This window comes from Caretta caretta, chromosome 27 (assembly GCF_965140235.1).
Source record: "Caretta caretta isolate rCarCar2 chromosome 27, rCarCar1.hap1, whole genome shotgun sequence".
NCBI classification, from domain to species: Eukaryota; Metazoa; Chordata; order Testudines; family Cheloniidae; genus Caretta; species Caretta caretta.
In genome coordinates, this window is record NC_134232.1 from 2,951,021 (window position 1) to 2,976,632 (window position 25,612).

General features: G+C 40.7%; 1 protein-coding gene across 3 annotated transcripts in view; it reads left to right on the top strand.

Moving 5' to 3' along the window:
* NSF (N-ethylmaleimide sensitive factor, vesicle fusing ATPase) overlaps positions 1 to 25,612 on the top strand; it is a 188,707-nt gene that overhangs the window by 44,527 nt on the left and 118,568 nt on the right. For all 3 annotated transcript variants that reach the window (XM_048829795.2, XM_048829796.2, XM_048829799.2), the window contains exons 4-7: positions 4,378 to 4,417; positions 9,983 to 10,149; positions 11,339 to 11,446; positions 19,833 to 19,908. In XM_048829795.2, coding sequence (XP_048685752.1) covers positions 4,378 to 4,417; positions 9,983 to 10,149; positions 11,339 to 11,446; positions 19,833 to 19,908 — 391 coding nt within the window. The remainder of the gene's footprint in view (positions 1 to 4,377; positions 4,418 to 9,982; positions 10,150 to 11,338; positions 11,447 to 19,832; positions 19,909 to 25,612) is intronic.

Genomic DNA, 25,612 nt, shown 5'->3' on the forward strand with positions numbered 1-25,612 from the left:
GGTCTGGGAAAGGTACTCAGAGAATCACAGCTAAAGACAAGATTCAAGGTGAAGTGGTTGAGTGGTTGCTTAAAATGTGTGTTAACTACTTATGCTAAGCAGTCTGTTCCATCTTGTATTTAGCTGTGACACTGAGTAAGTTTTCCAGACCCGAAGAAGAGCTCTGTGTAAGCTTGAAAGCTTCTCTGTCTCTCTCACCATCAGAAGTTGGTCCAGTAAAACAAATTACCTCACCCACCTTGTCTCTCTAATATCCTGGGACCGACATGGCTACAACACCGCATACAACAATGAAAAAGATTGAAGAAACTAACTACTAAATGTCAGCCTTACTGCAAAACCAACAAAATTCAAGTGCATATCATCACATGACCAGAGATCACTCCCTGCATTTTCTGATAGCACAGTATTCCAAATTAGGAACATATTCCATATTTAGAATCTCTCCTTTACTGTCTATTTATTTATTTTTTTTAAAGTTACAAACGTTAGCCTTAAAGTTCAGATTTCAGCTTGGTAAACATCATCTTCAGATTCAGCACATTCAAATTATGAAAGAAAACATGTTTGCCAACTTTTCTCCAGAAATGCTTTTTGTTTAATTCATATCAGCTTATTTGAGGATTTGGCCTACTCTGAGATAGGTGCAGCTAACTTCCTGTTGGCCCTTGACTGTCTTTTCTTTTCTTTTCTTTTCTTTTCTTTTCTTTTCTTTTCTTTTCTTTTCTTTTCTTTTCTTTTCTTTTCTTTTCTTTTTAAGAGGTTATAATGGAATAAGCATATACATTGTAGCTGCTTTACTGTCCTCTGTTATAGAATCTAAATGTGAGAGCAAGAAAAGATCTATTAAATCATGCAGTTCTTCTGGTTCGTCTCCTATTCTCTGCAGTACATTAGCCTCAGAGGATGTCATAAATATATCAGTGTATGCACAAAAGCTAATTTCTCACTCTTATCATGCTGATGAAAAAGTTACTCTATGCTTGTTGAGGTGAGTCGGTGTACAGAATTTTGTAAGGTTGTCATATGCTCCATTATGTCTTAATCAGGAAAAACATAATCCTTTTCTACTGATGCTCCATATGCTACTTCTATGACAGGAGCCTGGAAAATAATGAGAAGTATAAGATGCTTGGCAGCAGTGGGTTGCAGTGTGTACGTCTAATTCAAGGTTCCAGTAGGTGCTGCCATGCTGACAAACACTTCCCCAAGTGAATAAAGCAGAAACTGCTTTGAAATATAGCTGCTGAGAGACTTTTTTCTTAAAATGCAACTAGGGAAGTGTCTCCAGTGCTGAGGAGTAAATGTAAATAGGAATTTTCTTTTCAGTTTAGTTTGTTTCATCTTGCTGATAAGATCTGCTACAAATGCTGCTGAATTAATGTTTTCAACTGAGTAATTTCTGATTTAAAAAAAAAATTTCAGTGCAGCCTGCGTTATACATATGATGATGTTCTCCATTGGTTTCTGGGCCTGGGCAATCAGGGTATTGTTCTTGCTAACCATTACTTTACATTGTGCCTTGCTAAAGTAGTGTCTAGAGATTATTTAATTCATTAGAACTATTTTCCAAGAAAGTAGCAACAGTCAACACTGGAGTATGCTTTGTTTGTAACTCCTACTAATGTTAATGGAAATTACATATGCATCAAAAGAGGGACAGACCCCGATATGGCTAGACAATGAAATTCAGGAACGTAACTATGCTTGATGTTTTTGAAAGGGCCAGCTAATGAATAATACTAGAAATTTCAGCAATAAGCAATAATTTTGTTGTGGATCTCAATAATTCTGCCCAAGAAATTGGGAACTAAAAAAGCTGAATTGGCTGCAAATCTGTAAAGAGATTTATGGTCAAGAATGATTTAGTCACTGGAATGAGAAATGTTTAGCTTTGGTATGCAATGGTGAAAGTATAGTGAGTGCTGCAATCAAACCACAATCCAGACCATATCAATAAGTTAAATTCTATTCATTAAATTCTATTAAATTCTGACCCCAAGAAAGGGGTTGTTGTGATCATCATCATTCTAGTCTCACTGTGTAACACAGGCCATAGAATTTCACTCAGAGTACATTAAACCACTTGTCCATTCCTTCTCTGTTCTGTAAGAATCCTTTAGACCTACTGAAATTCACTTAAATATCTTTTTTATAATACCTAATTTCTCATTCACTGAAAGATCTCAAAAGAACATAAACTATAATACAATGCATTATAAATATTTTCCCCAATGAGAGTTTTCACACAATCACCCATTTAAAATGAGTGTAAAGTGGACCATACTCTTTTCTGCCTGTTGAGATACATCTCCCCTTTAATCTTCATACAGTGCGTGTGCTTGAGCAGTGGACTGAACTGAATGGCAGGAAAAATACTGTTTCTTTCATCATCAGGGATGTGCTGGAGTCATGAGCTCACTTTTGTTAACAAGGCTGCACTTAATCATTTCTGTCTTCAAGAGCTGTTGTAACTATTCTCTGTGGGATTAAACATGAATGGTTTCACAGAACTTGGTTACAGTACAGTCAAAGCCACCAAATGGCAAAATGATGACATTCTGTAAGGGTTTTGTCATTGTTGTGTTTTTTGTTACCTCTTACAAAGTATTTTGTTAGGTTTTATTTAGGGCAGTCAAGCGATTAAAAAAATTAATTGCGATTAAAAAGATTAATAGAATACTGTTTAAATGTTTTTGTATGTTTTCTACATTTTCAAATATATTGATTTCAATTACAACACAAAATACAAAGTGTACAGTGCTCACTTTATATCTTTTATTACAAATATTTGCACTGTAAAAAACAAAAGAAATAGTATTTTTCAATTCACCTACTACAAGTACGATAGTGCAATGTCTTTATCATGAAAGGTGAACTTACAAATGTAGAATTATGTACAATAAAAACCTGCATTCAAAAATAAAGCAATCTAAAACTTTAGAGCTTACAAGTCCTTGTTCAGCCAATCGCTCAGACAAACAATTTTGTTTACATTTGCAGAAGATAATGCTGCCTGCTTCTTGTTTACAGTGTCACTTGAAAACGAGAACAGGCATTTGCATGGCACTGTTGTAGCCAGCATCACAAGATATTTGCATGCCAGATGCACTGAAGATTTGTATGTCCCTTGATGCTTCAGCCACTGTTCCAGAGGACAGTGCATCCATGCTGATGACGGATTCTGCTCAATAGCGATCCAAAGCAGTGGGGACCAACGCATGTTCATTTTCATCATCTGAGTCAGATGCCACCAGCAGAAGGTTGATTTTCTTTTTTGGTGGTTTGGGTTCTGTAGTTTTCGCATCAGAGTGTTGCTCTTTTAAGACCAAAGAATGCTCCACGCCTCATCCCTCTCAAATTTTGGAAGACACTTCAGATTCTTAAATTTTGGGTCGAATGCTGTAGCTATCTTTAAAAATTTCACATTGGTGTCTTCTTTGCCTTGTCAAATTTGCAGTGAAGTGTTCTTAAAACGAACAATATGTGCTGGGTCATCATTCGAGACTGCTATAACATGAAATATAACGTGAAATAACATGAATGCGGGTAAAACAGAGCAGGAGACATACAGTTCTCCCCCAAGGAGTTCAGTCACTAATTTAATAAATGCATTATTTTTTTAAGGAGTGTCATCAGCATGGAAGCATGTCCTCTGGAGCGATGGCCAAAGCATGAAGACGCATATGAATCTTTAGCGCATCCGGCACATAAATATCTTGCAATGCCAGCTGCAACAATGCCATGCAAACGCCTGTTCTCACTTTTAGGTGACATTGTATATAAGAGGGCAGCATTATCTCCCATAAATGTAAAAAAATCTTGTTTCTCTTAGCGATTGGCAGAACAAGTAGTAGGACGGAGTGGACTTGTAGGCTCTAAAGTTTTACATTGTTTTGTTTGAGTGCAGTTATGTAACAAAAAACCCCAACATTTGTAAGTTGCACTTTCATGATAAAGAGATTGCACTACTGTACTTGTATGAGGTGAATTTAAAAATACTATTTTTTTTTGTTTTTACAGTGCAAATATTTATAATAAAAATAATATAAAGTGAGCACTATGCACTTTGTATTCTGTGTTGTAATTGAAATCAATATAGTTGAAAATGAAGAAAAACATCCAAAAATATTTGATAAATTTCAGTTGGTATTCTATTGTTTCAGTGTGATCATAGTTAATTTTTTTGAGTTAATTGTGTGAGTTAACTGTGATTAATTGACAGCCCTGGTTTTATTCTATCTGCTTTGTTGTTCAGACTGGGCTCCCTACATTTCCTGAAGCTCACAGTGAGGAAGTAGGCTCTCCTGTGAGCTGGTATCTGTAATCTGGGTGAATGGTTATCTCTTTGCAACTTCTGTTTTTGTTTTTTTACAGAGAAAATGGGCCGGCCTCTCCATTGGACAAGACATAGATGGTAGGTCAAGCACTTAACATAAACTTATCAGACATGATTCTTGATATGGTTTACAGACTAAAGCTGAACTGAGCTGGAGTGTGCCAGATCTTTAGCCTGAAGCCTTATCTATAGTTATGGGGTACTTTTCACCAATTACTGATTCCAAGGTGAGGGTTTACACCTACTTTAATCTTTGAGAGTTCAGCCCCCAAGACTGACTACAGTAGAGAGATTATTAGTAGAAGGGGGACCCTAGGGGGCACGAAAGAATACATAATGCTTTTTCTGTAATAGTTATTTTATTAGCCAACTAAACAGTACACACTGCAATCTGGTAAAGGAGAGACAGGCCAGTACAGAACGTAAAGCATTTGCATTAGTCACACCATGCCTGTGGAAAAATCCAAAGTATTAGTCATCGTAGTCATCCTTCTCCTCACTATAATCACCACCAGTCATTCTCATACTGGTGTCCCCTCTGCCCACGCACACAGGATACAGCTTTTGTAATGTGTTATGCTGATGCTTATGGAACAGCATACATATTTATGAAGGTTTTAACTCCTTTTGCTTTCTTGAACTTCCACACCCCACTATTTTTGGAGTGCCTCGTTTTTCACAGGCTAACTCATTGGTTCTCCTTATACTCATTAATACTTATTTCACTTTATCACCATAGTAACTGGTAGTTACCTGAAGGATGTCTCTAATATTTCATGAAGGCTATCAGTGGTCATCTTGGGATGTCTGCTGATCTCCTAGACATTATTATCCAAACATCAGCATAACACAAATATTTACACAAGCTCAGAGGCTTATTATTAACTTAATTTATCCTAAACACTAAGGCCTAATTTGGCTAAGCTAAATATCTTGCGGGCCTCCTGAGGGCCTGTAGGACCTGCGTTAAAAGATTAATTAGTACTTATATTTCACTTATCCTGAATATACCTGATACCTTTTTTCCTTGTCTAGAAGTCCTTCTGTTATCTGGCTGCAAGCCTTCTGATCCCCCATCACTCTTAGAGTTTGAGTTCATGTCTGAGAATGTCTTGTCCAAACCTCATAATGGTTGAAGATGAGGTTTCTTGACATGACATATTGTTACAAAATGTGTCAAGATGAATACAGCAACATCATAAAATAATCTGCTGTTTGCTCCACGTGAGTTTCTTCAGGAAGCATGAATTTATGGGGAAGACAGCTCTCACGAATAGGGCTTCAAAATTGGAGGGCAGTTAAAAAGAATCTGGTTGGTAAGCCAAGATTTTTCAAAGTTGGGTTCTAAATTTAGTCTTCTACACATTGAGGCACATAAGAGGCCTGATCTTTGGAAATGCTAAACACACACGATTGGGTGACTTCAGATGCAGATTGGGGATGAAGTGGGAAGGTGAGTGTTGTCAAAGACTGGCGCTGTTGAGCCTTTGCAGCCTCTAGTATTTAACAGTGTGTTGTCCCATCCATAGATGTGCACTGGTGCTTTACTAGCATAGTACAACATAAAGGCTCTTCCTTCAAGAGGTTATAAACAGAGGTTCCCGTCCTGTAGTGGGATCCGTTATTTCAGGTTCTAAACACCTGCACGCTGTTCCATTGTCTTCAGTGGGAATCTTTTCAGGTGTAAGGGTCTGTGTTAGCAGATCTCATTACAGAATTAGGTTTTAAACTGATGCTAGCAATTAGGATTTGGCTTGGGAGTTTGGGCAGACTGGAGAAAAACAGGTCTGCCTTCCAAGGTGCACCAATCATAGTAAGTTTTAGTGGGGGAAGTGGCATAGTACAGGGGAAGAGGAAGCATAGGCAGCTTAATTTAATTTTAAATTAAGTAAGTAGCAGGAGAAAAAGTTGTGACTATCTTTCTTCTCCAGTTCACCCCGTTCCCAGGCAACATAGATCTGAATCTATGACATCTTAAGTTCCATTCAATCTCTTGCCCATCATAATGTGGGTTAGATACTTCATTAGCAAATCTAACTGCTTACTCCATCTTCTCCATTGAATAGGGTGAAAGATTCTGTTGCTCACAAATAAGCAAGGTAGGAACTGATGATTGTTTCCCTTTCTCACCTCAAGTAGTGTCTTTTAAAAAGCAATGCTGTTATGGATAACTGGATAAATGACATGATGAAGTGAACTGTAGCTCACGAAAGCTTATGCTCAAATAAATTGATTAGTCTCTAAGCTGCCACAAGTACTCCTTTTCTTCTTACGACTGTACTCTCTAAGCCAGCTAGAATTCAGCCGGTAGAGAACACGGGAGCAGCGGGTGCTCCTCTAAGGAGTAGGCCAAAAATGAGCATCGTATGTGACATGCATCAGAGAAAATGATTCAGACAATGTTAATCTTCTGCCATAACAGAAATAAAATTTCAGTAACTGAACACTGTCACAGAGATGATGACTTTGCGGCTACATTAAATGTAGAAGTCTATTCTGCATCAAGATTATTGCTTGATTAGACCAGGGTGTTTGGTCAGCACATGTTGAGATTGATGGGTAGCTGGCCGTTATTCATTGATAAATTAAAAAAAATCCTTTTCAGCCAGTCAAAAAATAGTTTTCGTTTATAAAAATACCTTGGGACAAGTTCATCTCTGGAGTAGCTCTGTTTGAATCAGTGGCATTATCTTTAGGATCATCTGTAAACTGGACTTGTATTAACAGAATCACAAAATGGTCTGCATTCTAAATCAGTGATTCTTCAGCATTTTCATTCTTGGGGCTACTCAGTAATAGACTCTGATGAATAGTGTCCCGCCTGTTTGCATTTTGTATTAGACACCTAGCTGGTTGCTCAAACTATTGAAAAGGAGTACTTGTGGCACCTTAGAGACTAACCAATTTATTTGAGCATAAGCTTTCGTGAGCTACAGCTCACTTCATTGGATGCATAGCTCACGAAAGCTTATGCTCAAATAAATTGGTTGGTCTCTAAGGTGCCACAAGTACTCCTTTTCTTTTTGCGAATACAGACTAACACGGCTGCTACTCTGAAATCTATCAAACTATTGAGTACATCTTTCCACCTCTGCCTCCCGCCATTGCTGAGGTTTTCTCCCATAGTCTCATAAATATTTTTTAAATACAACATGGTGCTGTGATCTTGGGGATTTTTTTTCTGCTGCTCCCACCTATTCCACAGACAGTGCCATCTCCCTTTCAAATGGCTAAATGCACACTCCACTCCCATTCTTCAACTACTGAGTGAGTAGTTAAAAAGATTTGTCTTTCCGTCCAAGCAGGCTGTGAATGGCTTCATTAACCAGGGAAATGGAAGATAAACTGGGTGTTCTCAATTGGTACGAGGCACTGCATGTTGGTATGCTGCTGCTGTAGGTGCTGGTCAGTTTAGCAGATATCTTTAGTAAGGTTGCATTTCCAATCCTGAAATTCTCTTGACACTGCTGGTCATCCCAGATGTGAACAAACCTTTCCCGCCAGTCTGCATTGGTTTCCCAAGCCCAGAGACAGTGCAGCACAAAGTGAAGCTGCTCCAGGAACAGGTTCTTTGCTGTCAGCTGCTCTGTGTGTTCCTCTGCCTTCCTTGTCCTGCTTCCACCATTGCTAAAGATCCTCTAGCAGCTGGAGGAGCTGCTGCCAGATCGTCTGCTTGCTGGTGCAGCTGGTGAACTTCGAAGCCTAACTCGTCTGGCTTTGAGTGCTGAAATACAGCTCCAACAGCCTCTGCACATTTGCAGCATAGCAATGCAGAGCACTGTTGGGTCCATGCTGGCCAACAACAATTTGAATATGGTGCTAGCCCACCCCTAAAGGAAGTATGGAGATGGATGAATCATGGGATTATTTAAAATTTTGAACTAGCCTGGCTTCCACTATGTATTTCACAATGCACAGTGAGAAAAATCCCAGAATGCACGCTGCTCGGTAGCAAAGCAAAGGAGCGTGGAATACCCTCGGTTTAGAGCAAACCGCCACGGTGTGTACACAATGATGTGCATTGACAGAGGGCATGCCGTCCTGTATGCTTTTTGCATACTGCCCCTGCTATGAAGGAGCTATGTCTCTTCATAGAATCACAGAATCTCAGGGTTGGAAGGGACCTCAGGAGGTCATCTAGTCCCACCCCCTGCTCAAAAGCAGGACCCATCCCCAATTAAATCAAATCTCTTCAGCCAGCTGGGGGGCAGAGCTGAGAGATGTTTGAGGAGGAGGAGCCCAGAAGAATTCTCTAATAAAAGTGTTTGTAGGTCACTGTTAGAACTGAAGGATTAGTACTGAGAATCTGGTATGGAGTAGGTAGATTTCCTGGAACCGCTAATTATCTAGGCAAGGGAAGGATAGCTCAGTGGTTTGAGCATTGGCCTGCTAAACCCAGAGTTGTGAGTTCAATCCTTGAGGGGGCCATTTAGGGATCTGGGGCAAAAATTGGGGATTGGTCCTGCTTTAAGCAGGGGGTTGGACTAGATGACCTCCTGAGGTCCATTCCAACCCTGATATTCTATGGTTCTATGGAAAAAGAAAAGGAGTATTTGTGGCACCTTAGAGACTAATAAATAAATTGGTTAGTCTCTAAAGTGCCACAAGTACTCCTTTTCTTTTTACGAATACAGACTAACACGGCTGCCACTCTGAAACCTATGGTTCTATGATTTCACTACTTTGTATCGCTTTGATATAGGTAACTTGGATTCCCTGCAATTTGTTTGTGTGCGGGAAGGGTCTCTTGTTAATACCTCAAGCACAACTGCCAGCACTGTTATTTCAGGGTGGTGTTGGGAGAAGTGGGGGAGGGAGGATGATTGTGCTCTTAATCTCAGTGAGCCCCAGTCTCAAACTGATTCCTCCCATTGGAGACAGGGAGGCAGCTGTGGCCCTTGTGGACTGAGCACATGGTTGGCAGTTACACAGTCTGTAAAATCAGAATGACTGTATGTAATGACCTCCTTCAAACACCATGGTTAAAAGGCATTATCTAAGTACAAAGTGTTAGCCAGTTGTACTACAGTGCTAGCCCAGTGGTCTAAATGGCTTTTGTGGATTTAATGCAAATCTTTTACAAAGGTGTGTCTCTTGTGTTTTAAGCATTTCCAGTCACTTGTTTGAGAGTATTTAAATACCATTTTGGAAGCATATGAGATTTATAACGTAAACCTATCATGCAATCACAAATGATTCTTCAGCATTAAACTGTGCATTTTAAGCTTGATGAAGTTGTAAAATGGGATACTTCATCACATACGGTAGGGATTCTGGGGACTCCCGATTCCAAGTTCTAAACATATTGTAGTGCTTTTCAATGTAAAGATCCATTTACTTTGTTTTTTTCGTCTTGCACTTGTCTTCTACCGTCAGATCAATGAAGAACTTCTATCTGAACAAGTAGACTGAATTTTTGCAAAGAACCAGATAATTATTATCATAGAAATAAATTCTTATATTGTAATTGGCATTTTTCAAGTGTGGGGTGAAATGTTTTCTGTGAATCACACTTGCTAGGCTATAGTAGTGGTGTTCCCTTATATAGCTGGGAGAGTGTACAATCCAGTTTATAGCATGTTAGGTGCATTGTCAAGGTTATACTGGGTTTTCACCATGCTGAAATATGTGGGGTTTTTCCAGTTTCTCCATACACTTTCGACAAGACCAAGCAGTGCATCGGCACTATGACAATTGAGATAGACTTTTTGCAGAAGAAGAGCATTGATGCCAACCCGTATGATACAGACAAGATGGCAGCTGAATTCATCCAGCAGTTCAACAGTCTGGCTTTCTCAGTCGGACAGCAGGTGTGTGAATTCACTGCTATAGTTTCCATCACTTCCATTCAACTCTAGTGAGGTGACAAATATCATACTGTTGGTAGGTTCTGTATTATGAAATATTAAGGAATGTTTAACCAAACTGTTCGTATTGCTGAGCATTTCCATCACTTTGAGCAGAGGGCGTGTCTCACTATCAGAGACGGTCTATAACAATAAGTGCTTCATTGTCTGTAGGGACAACCTGAGTAAAGTGGTACAAAACCTGAGTTTTCCATAGCCCTCCCCATAAAGAAAATCAAAGCCTTATGAGATCTGGGTTCTGGTGCCAACTTGGTCACAGATTTTGGGTCAAATTCAGACTTGATGTAACTGGATGTAATTCTTGTATGACTCTGGGCAAGTCACTTAATCTCTTTGTGCCTCAGTTTCCCGGAAGTAAAATAGGAACATTTGCAGGTCTTGGAAGGTGGTTGAGACTTAATCTATTGATTTTAAAGCACTTTGAGATCATCAGGTGTAAGGTTCCATAGAGTTGCAAACATTTATTATTATTTTAAGGTATTGGTTTAAATGTTATCTGTTATAAGTGTTGGACCAAGGGTCTGTTATGTCCTTGAGGAGATAATGGCTTTTAGGAAGCCTTACTGTTTGCTACTAAGGGTCTCTTGATAATACCTCAAGCACAGGGAGGCAGCTGTGGCCCTTGTGGACTGAGCACATGGTTGGCAGTTATGCAGTCTGTAAAATCTTCCTGCAAACAGTAAGCCTTACTGTTTGCTACTGTGCTCTACTCCATACCGAAGAGAGGACAGAGGTCACAGCATCAGAGAACTTCTGTAATAAACTAATCTGCAGATAAGGATATTCTAAACTATCTTTTCCACAAAATATAGGTCAATGGTTTTCTGCAGTTTCCCCCAACCCGTTGCCTGTGATGTTTTATAAGAGACATAACTGTAGGCCAGTTTTAAATTTGACCATCTTTGAAGAATTTAATTGCAAAAGGTGAAATGTTGTTTTGTTCTGTAGAGTAGGATTTTAATTCTCTCGACTAGTGACAGGAGCGGGCTACTTCTTTTTCAGTCAACTGTCTGCTTAAGATTTTGTCTTCCCTCAAATCCTGTTCCTGTTCCTCCTACTCTACTCCCATTGAAGTCCTAGCATCTTTTGAACAAGTTAAATTAATGGTTTTCTTCTTTACCTCCTTCCACAGCTTGTGTTCAGTTTCAATGATAAACTTTTTGGCCTGTTGGTGAAGGATATTGAAGCCATGGATCCCAGCATTCTCAAAGGGGAGCCTGGCACAAGCAAGAAACAAAAGGTAGGTGGAATTCATGCTAGGAACTAATCCCAAAGGACATGGGTCTTATTCTCTTCTCATGCTCATCAACTTTACTGACATGCTTGGAATGGAAATGCACAATTAATGTTTCCAAACAACTTAACTCTTATTTGTAGTGATACCAGAAGGGGGAAAAAAAAGAAAGAAACTATCATTCTTCTTGGCGTTCTCAGCCATATGTTATTCCTGGTGGAATTTGGTGCCACTGCGCATGCACAGGTTTCTTTGCTTCCCCACAGAAAAATGACTTCTGATGGGGAAGCAAAGAGAACCTGCAAGCAATGTTCCTTCTCACCCGTAGCCTTCTCTTTGTTAAGCTAAATAGATTGAACTCCTGGAATTTAACACTAATCCTTTAATCATTCTTGTGGCTCTTCTCTGAACCCTCTCCAATTTATCAACATCCTTCTTGAACTGTGGACACCAGAACTGGATGCAATAGTCCAGCAGCAGTCTCACCAGGGCCTACTTTTCCCCCTGGTTTATTCCTCTCAGGATCACATTAGCCTTTTTAGCCACAGAGTCACACTGGAAGCTTGGATTCAGCTGATTATTCTCCATTCCTCACCCCTCCCAAATCTTTTTCAGTCACTCCTTCTCAGAACATAAGAATGGCCATACGGGGTTAGACCAAAGGCCCATCTAGCCCAGTATCCTGTCTTCCGACAGTGGCCAGTGCCAGGTGCCCCAGAGGGAATGAACAGAACAGATAATCATCAAGTGATCCATCCCCTGTTGCTCATTCCCAGCTTCTGGCAAAGAGCCATTGATGGACCTATGCTCCGTGAACTTATCTAGTTCTTTTCTGAACCCTGTTATGGTCTTGGTCTTTACAACATCCTCTGGCAAGGAGTTCTCAGAGGTAGTGGCCCAGATGAGATGAAATGGTTATGCTATTTCCCCATGCTTGGACAATTGGCTGCTGATGGGCAGATCCAGTCAGGAGATCCAGTCAGTAACCATCTTTTTACGCAGTCTCCTTGCATCCTTGGGAGTCTGCATAAACAAAGAAAAGTCCTCTATAGACTAGATTCAGTTTCAGCAAGGATCTACCTCCTGATGGAGAGGTTCCATGCCATGACTAATTATACCTGAATCACAATCAGGGTCTGTCTTTCTCTACTAAGTCTCATGTACCTCTGTAATGCTGTTTGCCAGACTCCATCTCCATTGTCTGCAGGATTGGCTTAGTTCTGTTTACTCTTTAGACAGAACCAACATGATTACTAAAGTAACAGTTCCTGTCAAGTTCTCAGCCTCTTTTGTTTGGTGGACAAAACTGGTTCTGATGTGTGGGAGTACCTTTTGTCTCACTCGCAGCCAACATGACCATCATCATCAGATGCGTCCCCCATAGCATGGAGAGCCTCTATGGGCACTCATACTGTGCAAGGCATTTGGACCCTTAGAGAAGTCAGGATGCATAGACCTTCTAGAGCTGAGAGCAGTCTGCCTCGCCTGCAATGCATTCCTCCCACTGATTCCTTTCAGCTACTTTCAAATGATGTCAGACAACATGCTGATTTTCTTCTACATAAACAAAATGGATGGGGCAAGATCCCTTCTTCTTTGTGTAGAGGCAGTCAGCTTATGGAACTGGTGCATCAGGAGCTGCATAACACACCTGGTAACATACCTTCTGAGGGCACAGAGCTCTCTGGTGGACAATATCAGCAGACACTTCTCCCTAGACCACGGATGGGAGTTACACAATTCCATCCTGAGCGAGATATTCACCCAGTGGGTAATGCCATCCTGAGACCTTTTTGCTTCCCAAGCAAACAAGAAATTCAACCTATATTGCTCCAGAGCAGCTCTGGGCAGGGACTCCAAAGGCGACACCCTTCTCTCCTGGACAAACCATCTGAAGTATGCCTTTCTTCCCATTCCAGTACTACCACCAGTACTGAGATGAGTCACAGCAAAGCTTGAGTCATTCTCATTGTGCCCAATTGGCCCAGACACTTTTGGTTTCCAGACATTCTGTGAATGTCAACTCAACCTTCCATCAGCATCTATCTGATCCTTCCCGGATCTGTTGACTGAGGAGAACAGCATAACTAGACACCCCCAATCCGGACCCCCTCCAGCTCACGCCTGGTGTTTGGATGGGTGTCAAACTTAAAACATTCAAGTTCAGAGAACATCCAGTCCACTCTCAGCCAGAGCAGAAGATACTCCATTAGAAGATGCTAAATGGAGACACATTTCCACCTGCATGCAACAGAACCCTTTTTGTTCTGCGGCTGTGGTTCTTCCTGCTATTCTTGACCATGTCCTTCCTCTCAAGATACTGGGCTTTTTTTGTTCGCTCTCTGTGGGTTCACCTAGCAGCAATCAGCACTTTTCATCCTCTATTTGAAGACTATACTATTTTTTTCTCATCCCACAACAGTCACATTCCTGAGAGGTCTGATTAGAGCCTTTCCATCAGTTATGAACCCAGCACCAAATGGGGACCTCAAGCTTGTACTTTCCACATTTAACACTTCCCTCTGAACTCTGCCTCTTGTACCATGTCCTGCCTCTCTGTGAAGGTTGGCTTCCTAGTCACCTTTACTTCTGCTAGAAGGGTTAGTGAAATATGAGCTCTCATGGCAGATCCTCTGTCATGTTTTAGGGTTCAACCCAGACCAGTCAGAGGTTGTGCTTTAAAATATGTGGCTGCTGTAGCTCCCTGTGTCAAGGTTCCTCCCCAACTCTGAACTCTAGGGTACAGATGTGGGGACCTGCATGAAAAACCGCCTAAGCTTATCTTTACCAGCTTAGGTCAAAACTTCCCCAAGGTACAAAATATTCCACCCTTTGTCCTTGGATTGGCCGCTACCACCACCAAACTAATACTGGTTACTGGGGAAGAGCTATTTGGACACGCCTTTCCCCCCAAAATACTTCCCAAAACCTTGCACCCCACTTCCTGGACAAGGTTTGGTAAAAAGCCTCACCAATTTGCCTAGGTGACTACAGACCCAGACCCTTGGATCTTAAGAACAATGAACAATCCTCCCAACACTTGCACCCCCCCTTTCCTGGGAAATGTTGGATAAAAAGCCTCACCAATTTGCATAGGTGACCACAGACCCAAACCCTTGGATCTGAGAACAATGAAAAAGCATTCAGTTTTCTTACAAGAAGACTTTTAATAAAAATAGAAGTAAATAGAAATAAAGAAATCCCCCCTGTAAAATCAGGATGGTAGATACCTTACAGGGTAATTAGATTCAAAACATAGAGAACCCCTCTAGGCAAAACCTTAAGTTACAAAAAAGATACACAGACAGAAATAGTTATTCTATTCAGCACAGTTCTTTTCTCAGCCATTTAAAGAAATCATAATCTAATACGTACCTAGCTAGATTACTTACTAAAAGTTCTAAGACTCCATTCCTGGTCTATCCCTGGCAAAGACAGCATATAGACAGCCACACAGACCCCTTTGTTTCTCTCCCTCCTCCCAGCTTTTGAAAGTATCTTGTCTCCTCATTGGTCATTTTGGTCAGGTGCCAGTGAGGTTACCTTTAGCTTCTTAACCTTTTACAGGTGAGAGGAGGCCAGGAGGGATTTCAAAGGGGTTTACCCTTCCCTTTATATTTATGACACCCTGTCTAGACACTCCCAGCCAACATACAAGCGTGCACTGAATGTCTGTGTGTTGAGCAGCCCTGATTCAGCAACTCTCATTCCAGCAGCCTGCTTGTTACACCATAGCTGCTCTGGTAACCACACGCCTTGGTTAGGATGAGCCAAGTGGCCCCAACACAGCCCCAATCCCGAATTTCCCCAAAACCATTTGCCCTGAAATGTCCATCCCTCTCCTGAAAAATTCAGAGTCGTAATAAGGTCCATTGCTCCTTTAAAGAGAGAAAAGCTCAGTAGCTAGTTGCTTTAGCTGGAGTTAATAATCATTTTAATCAAACCACAGTACTGGACTGATTTAGAATAAAAATAAAATAAGTTTATTTAATTGAAAAGAGATGCTAAGTGAGTTCAGTTGTAGGGGATAAACAGAAATGATTTAAAACAAATAAAAGTGAAAAATGCTTTCTAGTGACTAAGACTTAATAAAACTACAGTCCTGGTTCAAGGTAAGCTTCTTACACCACCGCTATGGTTAGGATCTCTCACAAAGTCCCAAGTCTCTGCTCCTTCATCATCTTAGGTGAAAGATAACTCGGGGTTCTTTGTCCCTCTCTTTTATAGTCCAGTAAACTTTTTAAATATATCTTCATAAAGTCTAGTGCCTCTGCTGTGAAGAAAGGTGCCATGGAGTTTGAAGGGGAAGGTTCCATGCTGGTTTCTTCCCTGTGGCGCTTTCTACAATGCAAATTGATCTGTCTTTGCAGCTTCTGATATGCCAGTGAATGGTCACTTGACTGCGATTGCCTGTTGTCTGTGATTGCACCTGGATGGAGGAGTCTGCCTTTCCACACTTTAGTCCCATAATTTCTTCATATTTGTACAGTCCTTTGGATGTTTACCGTACATATACCACTCAAGATCAGGGTGTCATTGGTTTTCCAATGATACCTTACACAACACCTTTTATGATATAAGAGAATTGGGGTATACTGAATTGGTCAGGCTTGCTGAACCTCACTCCCTGATATCAGTGAGCCCCTTGCCCTCTGGCACCATGATGCTCTTAGAAACACACACACACGTACACCATATTTAATAAGGAGAAGGTTTCTCTTTGTCTCCAGCCGAAATTCAGGTGTAGGGCAATCTGAGTTCCACATCAATCAGAATATTCACTTACCAGTTTTCTTTACTAAACTTTATGCTTCTGAGGAAGGGAAGAGACTTCCGTCTCTTGATGTCAAATGAGTTGTGGCCTTTTATCTGTAGAGAATGAAACCAATTAGAAGAACACCTAGACTTTTTGTTGCTATAGCAGAATGAAATCAGTGACAAGTATTATCTGCTCAAGGGCTGTCTAAGTGGATTTCTCCATGTGTCCTCCTTTGCTACCAGTTGGGTCATCTCCCTTCCCCAGAAAAGGTAAATCCCTTCCCCATGCCACCTCAAAAAAGATATATTAGAATTGGAAAAAGTACATAGAAGGGCAACAAAAATGATGATGGCTATGCAACAGCTTTCAAGTGAGGAGAGATTAAAAAGACTGGAGCTGTTCAATTTAGAAAAGAGACTAAGGGGGCGGGGAATATGATAAAGGTCTATAATATCATGAATTTTATGGAGAAAGGCAACTTCAGCAGCATCACTTTAAGATGCACCTATTTTAGATATTGCACCTATTTCAGATAAACGCTGCTTGCTACAAATCTCTGGTCTCAAGCTCATGAAGTGCATGCATACCCACGTGTAGTATACAGATTGGGACCACACATCTCGAAGAACCTGAAAGCTATAGGTCAGTAACCTCCGTATGAGTTATCTGGACCTGCTGATTTAAAAATGTCATAAGTTTAGTAGCTTCAGTTTAACATCCTCCAGAGGTATTAATGGAATGGAAAGAGTGTTATTACTATATGATGAGACTATATCACAATGGAAAGAGGTAAGTAGCGGGGTCCCTCAGGATTCTGTACTGAGAATTATGCTATTCAACATATTCATAAATGATCTGGAAAAAGGAGTAGACAGTGAGGTGCCAAAGTTTGAGATGATATTAAATTATTCAAGATAGTTAAGTCCAGAGTTGACTGTGAAGAGTTACAAAGGGATCTCACAAAACTTGGTGACTGGGCAACAAAATGGCTGATAAAATTAAATGTTGATAAGTGTAAAGTAATGCACATTCGAAAGTATAATCCCAGCTATACGTACAAAATGATTGGTTCTAAGTTAGCTGTTACCAACATTTTGGAGTCATTATGGATAGTTCTTTGTAAAATCTGCTAACAGAATGTTAGGAACTATTAGGAAAGAGATCACTAATAACACAGAAAATATCATAATGCCACTATATAAATCCATGATACTCCCACACCTTGAATACTGCGTGTACTTATGGTCGCCTCATCTCAAAAAAGATATATTAGAATTGGAAAAAGTACATAGAAGGGCAACAAAAATGATGATGGCTATGGAACAGCTTTCAAGTGAGGAGAGATTAAAAAGACTGGAGCTGTTCAATTTAGAAAAGAGACTAAGGGGGCGGGGAATATGATAAAGGTCTATAATATCATGAATTTTATGGAGAAAGTGAATAAGGAAGTGTTAGGTATCCATTCACATAAAAGAAGAATCTGGGGTCACCCAGTGAAATTAATAGGTAACAGGTTTAAAACAAACAAAAGAAAGCACCGTGGAACTCATTGCCATGGGATGTTGTGAAGGCCAAAAGTATAAGTGGATTCAAAAAAGAATTAGATACGTTAATGGAGGATTGGTCCATTAATGTCTGTTTTCCAGGATGGTCAAGGATACAAACCCATGCTCTGGGTGTCCCTAAATCTCTGACTGCCAGAAGCTGGGGCTGGATGACATAGGATGGGTCACTCAATAATTGCCCTGTTCTGTTCATTGCTTTGAAGCATTTGGCTCTGGCCACTGTTGGAAGACAAGACACTGGGCTAGATGGACTATTGGTCTTACCCACTATGACCATGCTTATCTGTTTTTTCCCCCAAGTACAGAACAGAAATATTTATTGATCGCTTCTGCCTTTTCTGCAGTGTTGATAATTCTACCATTTTCATCTAATCATGGACCAATACCGTTGTTAGGATTCTTTTTATTCCTAAAGTATTTAAAAAACTTCTTATAGTCCTTAACTCTTCTGGATATAGATTTTTCCTTGTGTCCCTTTGCTTCCCTTATCAATTTTCTACAATTCCTAACTTCAGTTTTATATTCATTACTATCAGCTTCCTCTTTGTTTCATTTGTTACATATTATTTTTTAAAATTTTTGTAGCTGCGTTCACTTCCCCTCTAAACCAGGTTGGTTTTTTAATTAGTACAGCCTTCTTTCTCGATTGTGGGATGGTGGCTTTTTGGGCATCTATTAAGGTGTTTTTAAATGACTCACAATTATCATTCACATTTTTCTGATTGAATTCTTCCTTCCAGCTGATTTGGCTCATAATTGTTTTCAGTTTTGTGAAATTGGCCCTATTAAAGCACTAAGTTTATACAGTAATTCCTCACTTAAAGTCATCCTGGTTAATGTTGTTTCATTGTTACACTGCTGATCAATTAGGGAACATTCTCATTTAAAGTTGTGCAATGCTCCCTTACAGCGTCGTTTGGCAGCCGCCTGCTTTGTCCACTGCTTGCAGGAAGAGCAGCTAGTGGGGGCTTGGAACCAGGGTTGACCGGCAGCCCCCCTATCATCGCCCTGGTCCCATAAGTTCCCTGTGTGGCAGCCGTCCAGCAGTCTATCAATTGCCAGCAGTTCAGCTGTCCCTCCCTGCACTGCCATGTGCTGCTCCTGCCCTCTGCCTTGGAGTTGCTCCTGGGAGCCTCCTGCTTGCGGTGCTGGGGGGAAAAGCGGGGGGCTAATGTCAGGATGTCCCTCTCCCCCCTGCTCCTGCACCTCACTTACCCCATCTCCATGGGGGGGGGTGGAACACATAACAGGGCTCAGGATGGAGGGAGCTTCCTGGCAGCAGCAGCTGCTCTCTCAGCTTGCTGATCTACTTAATAACGCAGTGTACTTAGAGTGGGGTCAGCTTACTTAAAGGGGCAATGCGCGTCTCTCTTTCTCTCACACAGACTGTGTGTCTCTATCTCTGTCTGCCATGCTGTCTCGCCTCCATCAATTCGTGATGCCTTGTAGAGTATGAGGCTACATTAACAATGAGTTAACCCTTGAGGGCTCAGCCAAAAGCTAGTTCATCATTTAGCAGTAAGGCATTCCCTGGGAAATATTCCACCCTCTGACTTCACCACCTCAGCCAAACTTCACAATCATGATCGCTGTGTACAGTATTCAATTGTTTGTTTAAAAGTTATAGTGTGTGTGTGTGTGTGTGTGTGTAGTCTGGTGAAAAAAATTTCCCTGGAACCTAACCCTCCCCATTTACATTAATTCTTATGGGGAAATTGGATTCGCTTAACATCGTTTCGCTTAAAGTTGCATTTTTCAGGAACATAACTACAACATTAAGTGAGCCGTTACTGTATGTGACTGGTATAGACTTTATTCTGCTTGCATATTATGAGTTTAAAAGATACTGCTACAGGGTGTCACTAAGAATAGTGTTAAGGAAGAATGAGAGGTGCCTCTAACATGACATAGTTAATATTTACTTCCAAACAAATCCCTTTTGCAATGGAGCTTGTTTGCTACTGTCTCTTGCCTCTGTTCGGAGACTTGCTAGGGAGCATCTAGAGAATAATAATTTGAAGTTGAGTCTGATATTAAGGTTTAATTATTTTTGTTTTCTTCCACACAGATTGATGTGGGTCTGGTTGTTGGAAATAGTCAAGTTGCATTTGAAAAGGCTGAGAACTCCTCTCTCAATCTGATTGGTGAGTTCTTCCAAATCCAAGAAGCCATTCTGAACTGACCCCAGGAATGTAAATGGAACAGAATAACAACTGATCCAGTGTAGTATTGGAAGCTACTATTACTTTCCAGGGTAGTCATACAAGTCTTTATATCATAGTATTTGTAGCACCTACAGTAGAAGAAAGCCAACGGTCTTTGAGACTCTAAATGATAAGAGACAATTTAACTTCCCAGCTGTGGTAGCCTTCTAATCACACTATGCTTGTAGGCCTAATTTTCAGATGTGACAACAGCAGGTGCTGGCATTCAGCTCTAAAAATGACTCTGATATGTAAACACTGAAGCTAACAAGCCTAACTAGTCTTTTTTTTATTTTTATTTTTACTTTAAATAATCTTGAATTGACTTTTCTCTATTCACAACCGGAGGGGAGCAATTTTAATGAGAGTGACTTAAATCACTTAATTTAAAAAAAAAAAATCATGGATTTAAATCTGGTTGAGAGTTTAAAAAAGCTAATCTGAAAAAATTATGCTATTGAAACTTCAGATTAAAAATTATAATGAATTTAATTGCAAAAGCTATTATTTTTACATGCGCGACTGTTAAGGTGACTTATATGAATTTTACAAAACTGCTATAGCTAAAAACCCAAATATTGAAAATTAAGGCCCCTGATTCTGCAAATACTTAAGCAGGTATGTAACTTTACTCATGTGAATAGTCCCACTGACTTCAACGGGGATACTGATGTGCTAGAAGTTAAGCGTATGCATGAGTGTTTTCAGCACAAGGCACTAAAATTGTATTTTATTAACAAGTTTCTTAGTGATATAAAATGTCACTTCACAGCAAAATTGCTTCAGCGTTAACAGTGAAAAATTATTTGGACTCTAAATTCATTAACACAGTTATTGTGTTTATACACGCAGGCCAAAATTTTCTAAACCAAAAGCTGAAAGTTAAGTTCCTAATGGCTTTTGAAAATCCCATCCTGTACTGCCTTTGGAGTACAAGTCCTATTGAGTTTGGAGCAAAAGTCCCATTGTCTTCAAATTGCATACCCTAAGCAGAGTACGGCTGAAGCATTTCAGCTTTCTTGACTTGTGACAGTGGTGGTGTTAGTTGCAAATATAGTGCAGGGTATTTGTCTATCAATTTCGCACTGAGTTTGTTGTTTGCCCAATAAGGATGTTAATGAGGCTCAGGAGTTGTCTTTTAAAGGATAGTTGAGCATTTTAAGCATGGAATTTATTGGCAGAAAAAATTTATGTACAATCTGAAATTCTGCAAGCAATTAGGAAACTAAACAAGTTCAAAACATCCATTTTTACAATCTTAAATTACTAAATGGGAAGAAAGTAAAGAACTACCAAGATATAAATAAAATATCTGAATTAAATTAAATTTATTTTTGCATCATGTGGATGAACGAGGTGCGTTTAGTTTGGCTCAAGTTCTGAAGCATCTAATTTTAATCTTAGTGATAGAAGAAAACAAAGACCTATGAATTCCAATATTTTTGAATTAATATTCAAAATTTGAATTAATAGGAGTTAATATTTTTGAAACTGTGAATTCACACACTAATCAGTGTTTGCTACATTGGCCAACGGACTATTGGCGTCTCAATACTACGGTGAGGGTGCTTTAGAAATGCATTTATTTATTGACTCTTGGAAGTATATCTGATGTATCAGATGATCTATTAACTAGCTGGGACTAAAAATTCAAACTAATGTATCTCTGAAAATGATAGAGGAGATACTGGAATGTATATTAAATTACAAAAGGGAAAAAAATCTGTGTTTAAAAGAACATTCAGGTTGCAAGATCAAACACTCAAAAGGTAGGAAATGCAAGAATTAAGGCTGCACAGGCCCTGAATTTGGCCCCCTTGTGTGTATGCATTCTGGTAATCCCTCTACAGGATACTTAGGGTTACCTGTGAAATTAGGTGGTGATATTATCCTCATTTTACAGATGGGGAATTGATCACAGAAGTTAAAGCCAAACTTTTGAAGTGCCCACTAATTCTGGGTGCCCAGTTTGACGCTTAGAGCCTGATTTTTCAGAACATTTAGAATGTTCATAGCACATGATATTTTCAAAGCACAGCTCTGACTGGCTTAAACTGGAACACTGACTGCTTTGCACTTTTGTAAACCAGGCCCTAGGTGTCTCGAGTTTGGGGGCACCTAGAAAATGAGGCACACACAATTAGTGGCCACTTATGGAAAATTTAGTTTGTGACTTGTTTGCCATCATCATCACTAGTTCCTAGGCTTCAGCAAAGCTTTTGACACGGTCTCCCACAGTATTCTTGCCAGCAAGTTAAAGAAGTATGGGCTGGATGAATGGACTCTAAGGTGGCTAGAAAGCTGGCTAGGTTGTTGGGCTCAACGGGTAGTGATCAATGGGTCCATGTCTAGTTGGCAGCTGGTATCAAGTGGAGTGCCCCAATGGTTGGTCCTGGGGCCAGTTCTGTTCAATATCTTCATTAACAATCTGGAGGATGGCGTGGATTGCACCCTCAGCAAGTTTGCCAATGACGCTAAACTGGGAGGAGAGGTAGATACGCTGGAGAGTAGGGATAGGATACAGAGGGCCCTAGACAAAACAGAGGATTGGGCCAAAAGAAATCTGATGAGGTTCAATAAGGATAAGTGCAGAGTCCTGCACTTAAGACGGAAGAATCCCATGCACCGCTACAGACTAGGGACCAAATGGCTTGGCAGCAGTTCTGCGGAAAAGGACCTAGGGGTTACAGTGGATGAGAAGCTGGATATGAGTCAACAGTGTGCCCTTGTTGCCAAGAAGGCCAATGGCATTTGGGGCTGTATAAGTAGGGGCATTGCTAGCAGATCGAGGGACGTGATCGTTCCCCTCAATTCGACATTGGTGAGGCCTCATCTGGAGTCCTGTGTTCAGTTTTGGGCCCCACACGACAAGAAGGATGTGAAAAAATTGGAAAGCATCCAGCGGAGGGCAACAAAAATGATTAGGGGACTGGACCACATGACCTATGAGGAGTGGCTGAGGGAACTGGGATTGTTTAGTTTGCGGAAGAGAAGAATGAGGGGGGATTTGATAGCTGCTTTCAAGTACCTGAAAGGGGATTCCAAAGAGGATGGATCTAGACTGTTCTCAGTGGTAGCAGATGACAGAACAAGGAGTAATGGTCTCGAATTGCAGTGGGGGAGGTTTAGGTTGGATATTAGGAAAAACTTTTTCACGAGGAGCGTGGTGAAGCACTCGAATGAGTTACCTAGGGAGGTGGTGGAATCTCCTTCCTTAGAGGTTTTTAAAGTCAGTCTTGAGAAAGCCCTGGCTGGGATGATTTAGTTGGGGATTGGTCCTGCTTTGAGCAGGGGGTTGGTCTAGATGACCTCCTGAGGTCCCTTCCAACCCTGATATTCTGTGATCATGTAGGTATTCTAGCAGAGGCGGGGATAGAAATTAGTTCTCTGGGGTGACATCCAACTTCCTTAACCGTGAGACTGTCCTTTTCTCTTGCAGTCTCCTGCTTCATTCACTTCTGCACTTCACTTCATTCACTTCATACATTCCAACTTCTGCAACAAATGAAGTAGATGTCTAGGTAATACTTAGCCCTGCCTTGAGTGCAGGGGACTGGACTACATAACCTCTTGAAGTCCCTTCCAGTTCTATGATTCTGTGATGTATTACACTTAGCCACCTCATACACTATAGAATAATTCTCTGAGCACTGAATAATGCAGGGGTCCTGTGGTGGGGAAAGAGTATGTGACCATGTAATTAAAGACTATATCATAAAGAATATATTTACAGTGGCTGAGTTAAAGTTGAGCAGGCAGTCACTACATATGTAATGTAGGAGGAATTAAATAAAATCCACTTAATTCATAATACAGTTCTGTAGGAACAGCTTAAATGGGAATTGTAGAAACTATTGAACTTATTGCAGCATGGCAAGCAGTGATATTTTGCTAGCCTAATGTTTAGGATCACAGTTGATCAGTGACCTTCAATCTCTATCTTAGCACATTTCTGTGTGGAGTGTGGTTTCGCAGAGCAGAGGACTGGGATTCTTGGACCTGTCCCTACAAGTTACCATGAATAAGGCTGCGAGTATGTCATGGAGGTCACAGAAGGCATGGATTCCGTGACTTCTGCAGCGGCCGGTTCAACTGGCTCAGGGGCAGCTCAGTCAGTCGTACCGGCCGCTGCTGGGGCAGTCTCAGGCCACCATGTCTGTGTCCCACCCCCCGCCCCCCCTTGCCCCACAGCACCAACGGGGACCCGGGCTGGGTGCCACTGCCCACCCCCCCAGCACCAGTGGGGGTCCTGGGCCACACGCCCGCTCCCCAGCACCCAGGCTGCCCTCCTTCAGCACCCACGGTACTCTCGGGCAGCTCCCCCCAGCCCCCAGTTTTAGTCGGGGTATATAGTAAAAGTCATGGACACAGGCCATGGATTTTTGTTTACTTCCCATGACCTGTCCACTTTTACTAAAAATACCCATGACTAAAATGTAGCCTTGCCCGTGAACAACTCACTTAATCTTTTTGTGCCTCAATTTGCTTATCTGTCAAATTGACAGCTCATTATTAGCACCTTAACTGGTACGTTATAAGGCTTAATTGTTTAATGTGTTTTGAGAGCCACTGATATGCCCTGTTCAGAGTGTTGTTAATAGTTATTACTGCTAGGTAAAACTGGTTCTTTTCTGTATCACCTTTGCTCTGCCTTTTTTTAAAGTACTGTTGTTCTTTACTTCATTTGTTTATAATTCCAGTTATGTTGCCGTTCCTCAGCAAAGGGGTGTTAGGGAACTTCCTGTGTATTCATTTTGAAACCACAACGCAAGTCCATATTCAGGCTCTTTAGCTTTGAGGGAGTTAGTTTCTTATTGCTATGTAATGAGCACTGCGTGTGGCCAGAAGGGGGTAGTATAGGCTAAGAATAACTAAAGGAGCAAGCAGTTTGTCTGAGTGAGTCTGCAATCTTGCTGATAGGTACAAGTAATAAGAAAATAAATTTACAGTTAGTCCATGGAAACAGTAACCAAGAGATCAAATGTTCAGCATTAATCTTTTGCTTCCAGGTATTGTGGTTATTAGACATACTGTATTAGACATTTTTGGTATCAAAGGAGTTGTTGTATTGATTCTCAGTGTGCTTGTTAGTCATAGAAATTAATGATGATGCCTAATAAGACTCTCGTCTACTGCAGGGTGATTCCCTACAATATATTTGCTACTGTCTCAACCTAATTTTAAAGGGTGTATTCCAGTGTTTTTATAGTCTCTGCACTTGGCTCTCTCAGTGATTTCAGTTGCCTCTCTGACCTATCTCTGCCTTCAGAATAGCTAAAATAAAAAAAAACCCTGAATGCTACAAAGGGCCCAATCCTGTGAAGTGCTGCAAGTCTATACGAAAGTGCTAAGAACCCTCAATGCACATTCAAATCCATGTGACTTGAGGGTGCTCAGTACCTCGCAGGGTCTCTCAATGAATTCTTAGGATTGCTACCTCCTAGATGCTCTCTCATTGTGATATTGCTAAGAAACAAGTTTGGAAAGCAAATGTCTCAGAAGAGTGTGTTCTATACAATGGCTGCAGCCTATTACAAATGGAATGGAATGAACTTAAAATGAAATTACGTTGTTCTGACAGCTGGCATCTCAGCTGTTTTTTATTATAGCTTTTAGAGCTTACTATAAGCAGTCCTCTAAAATG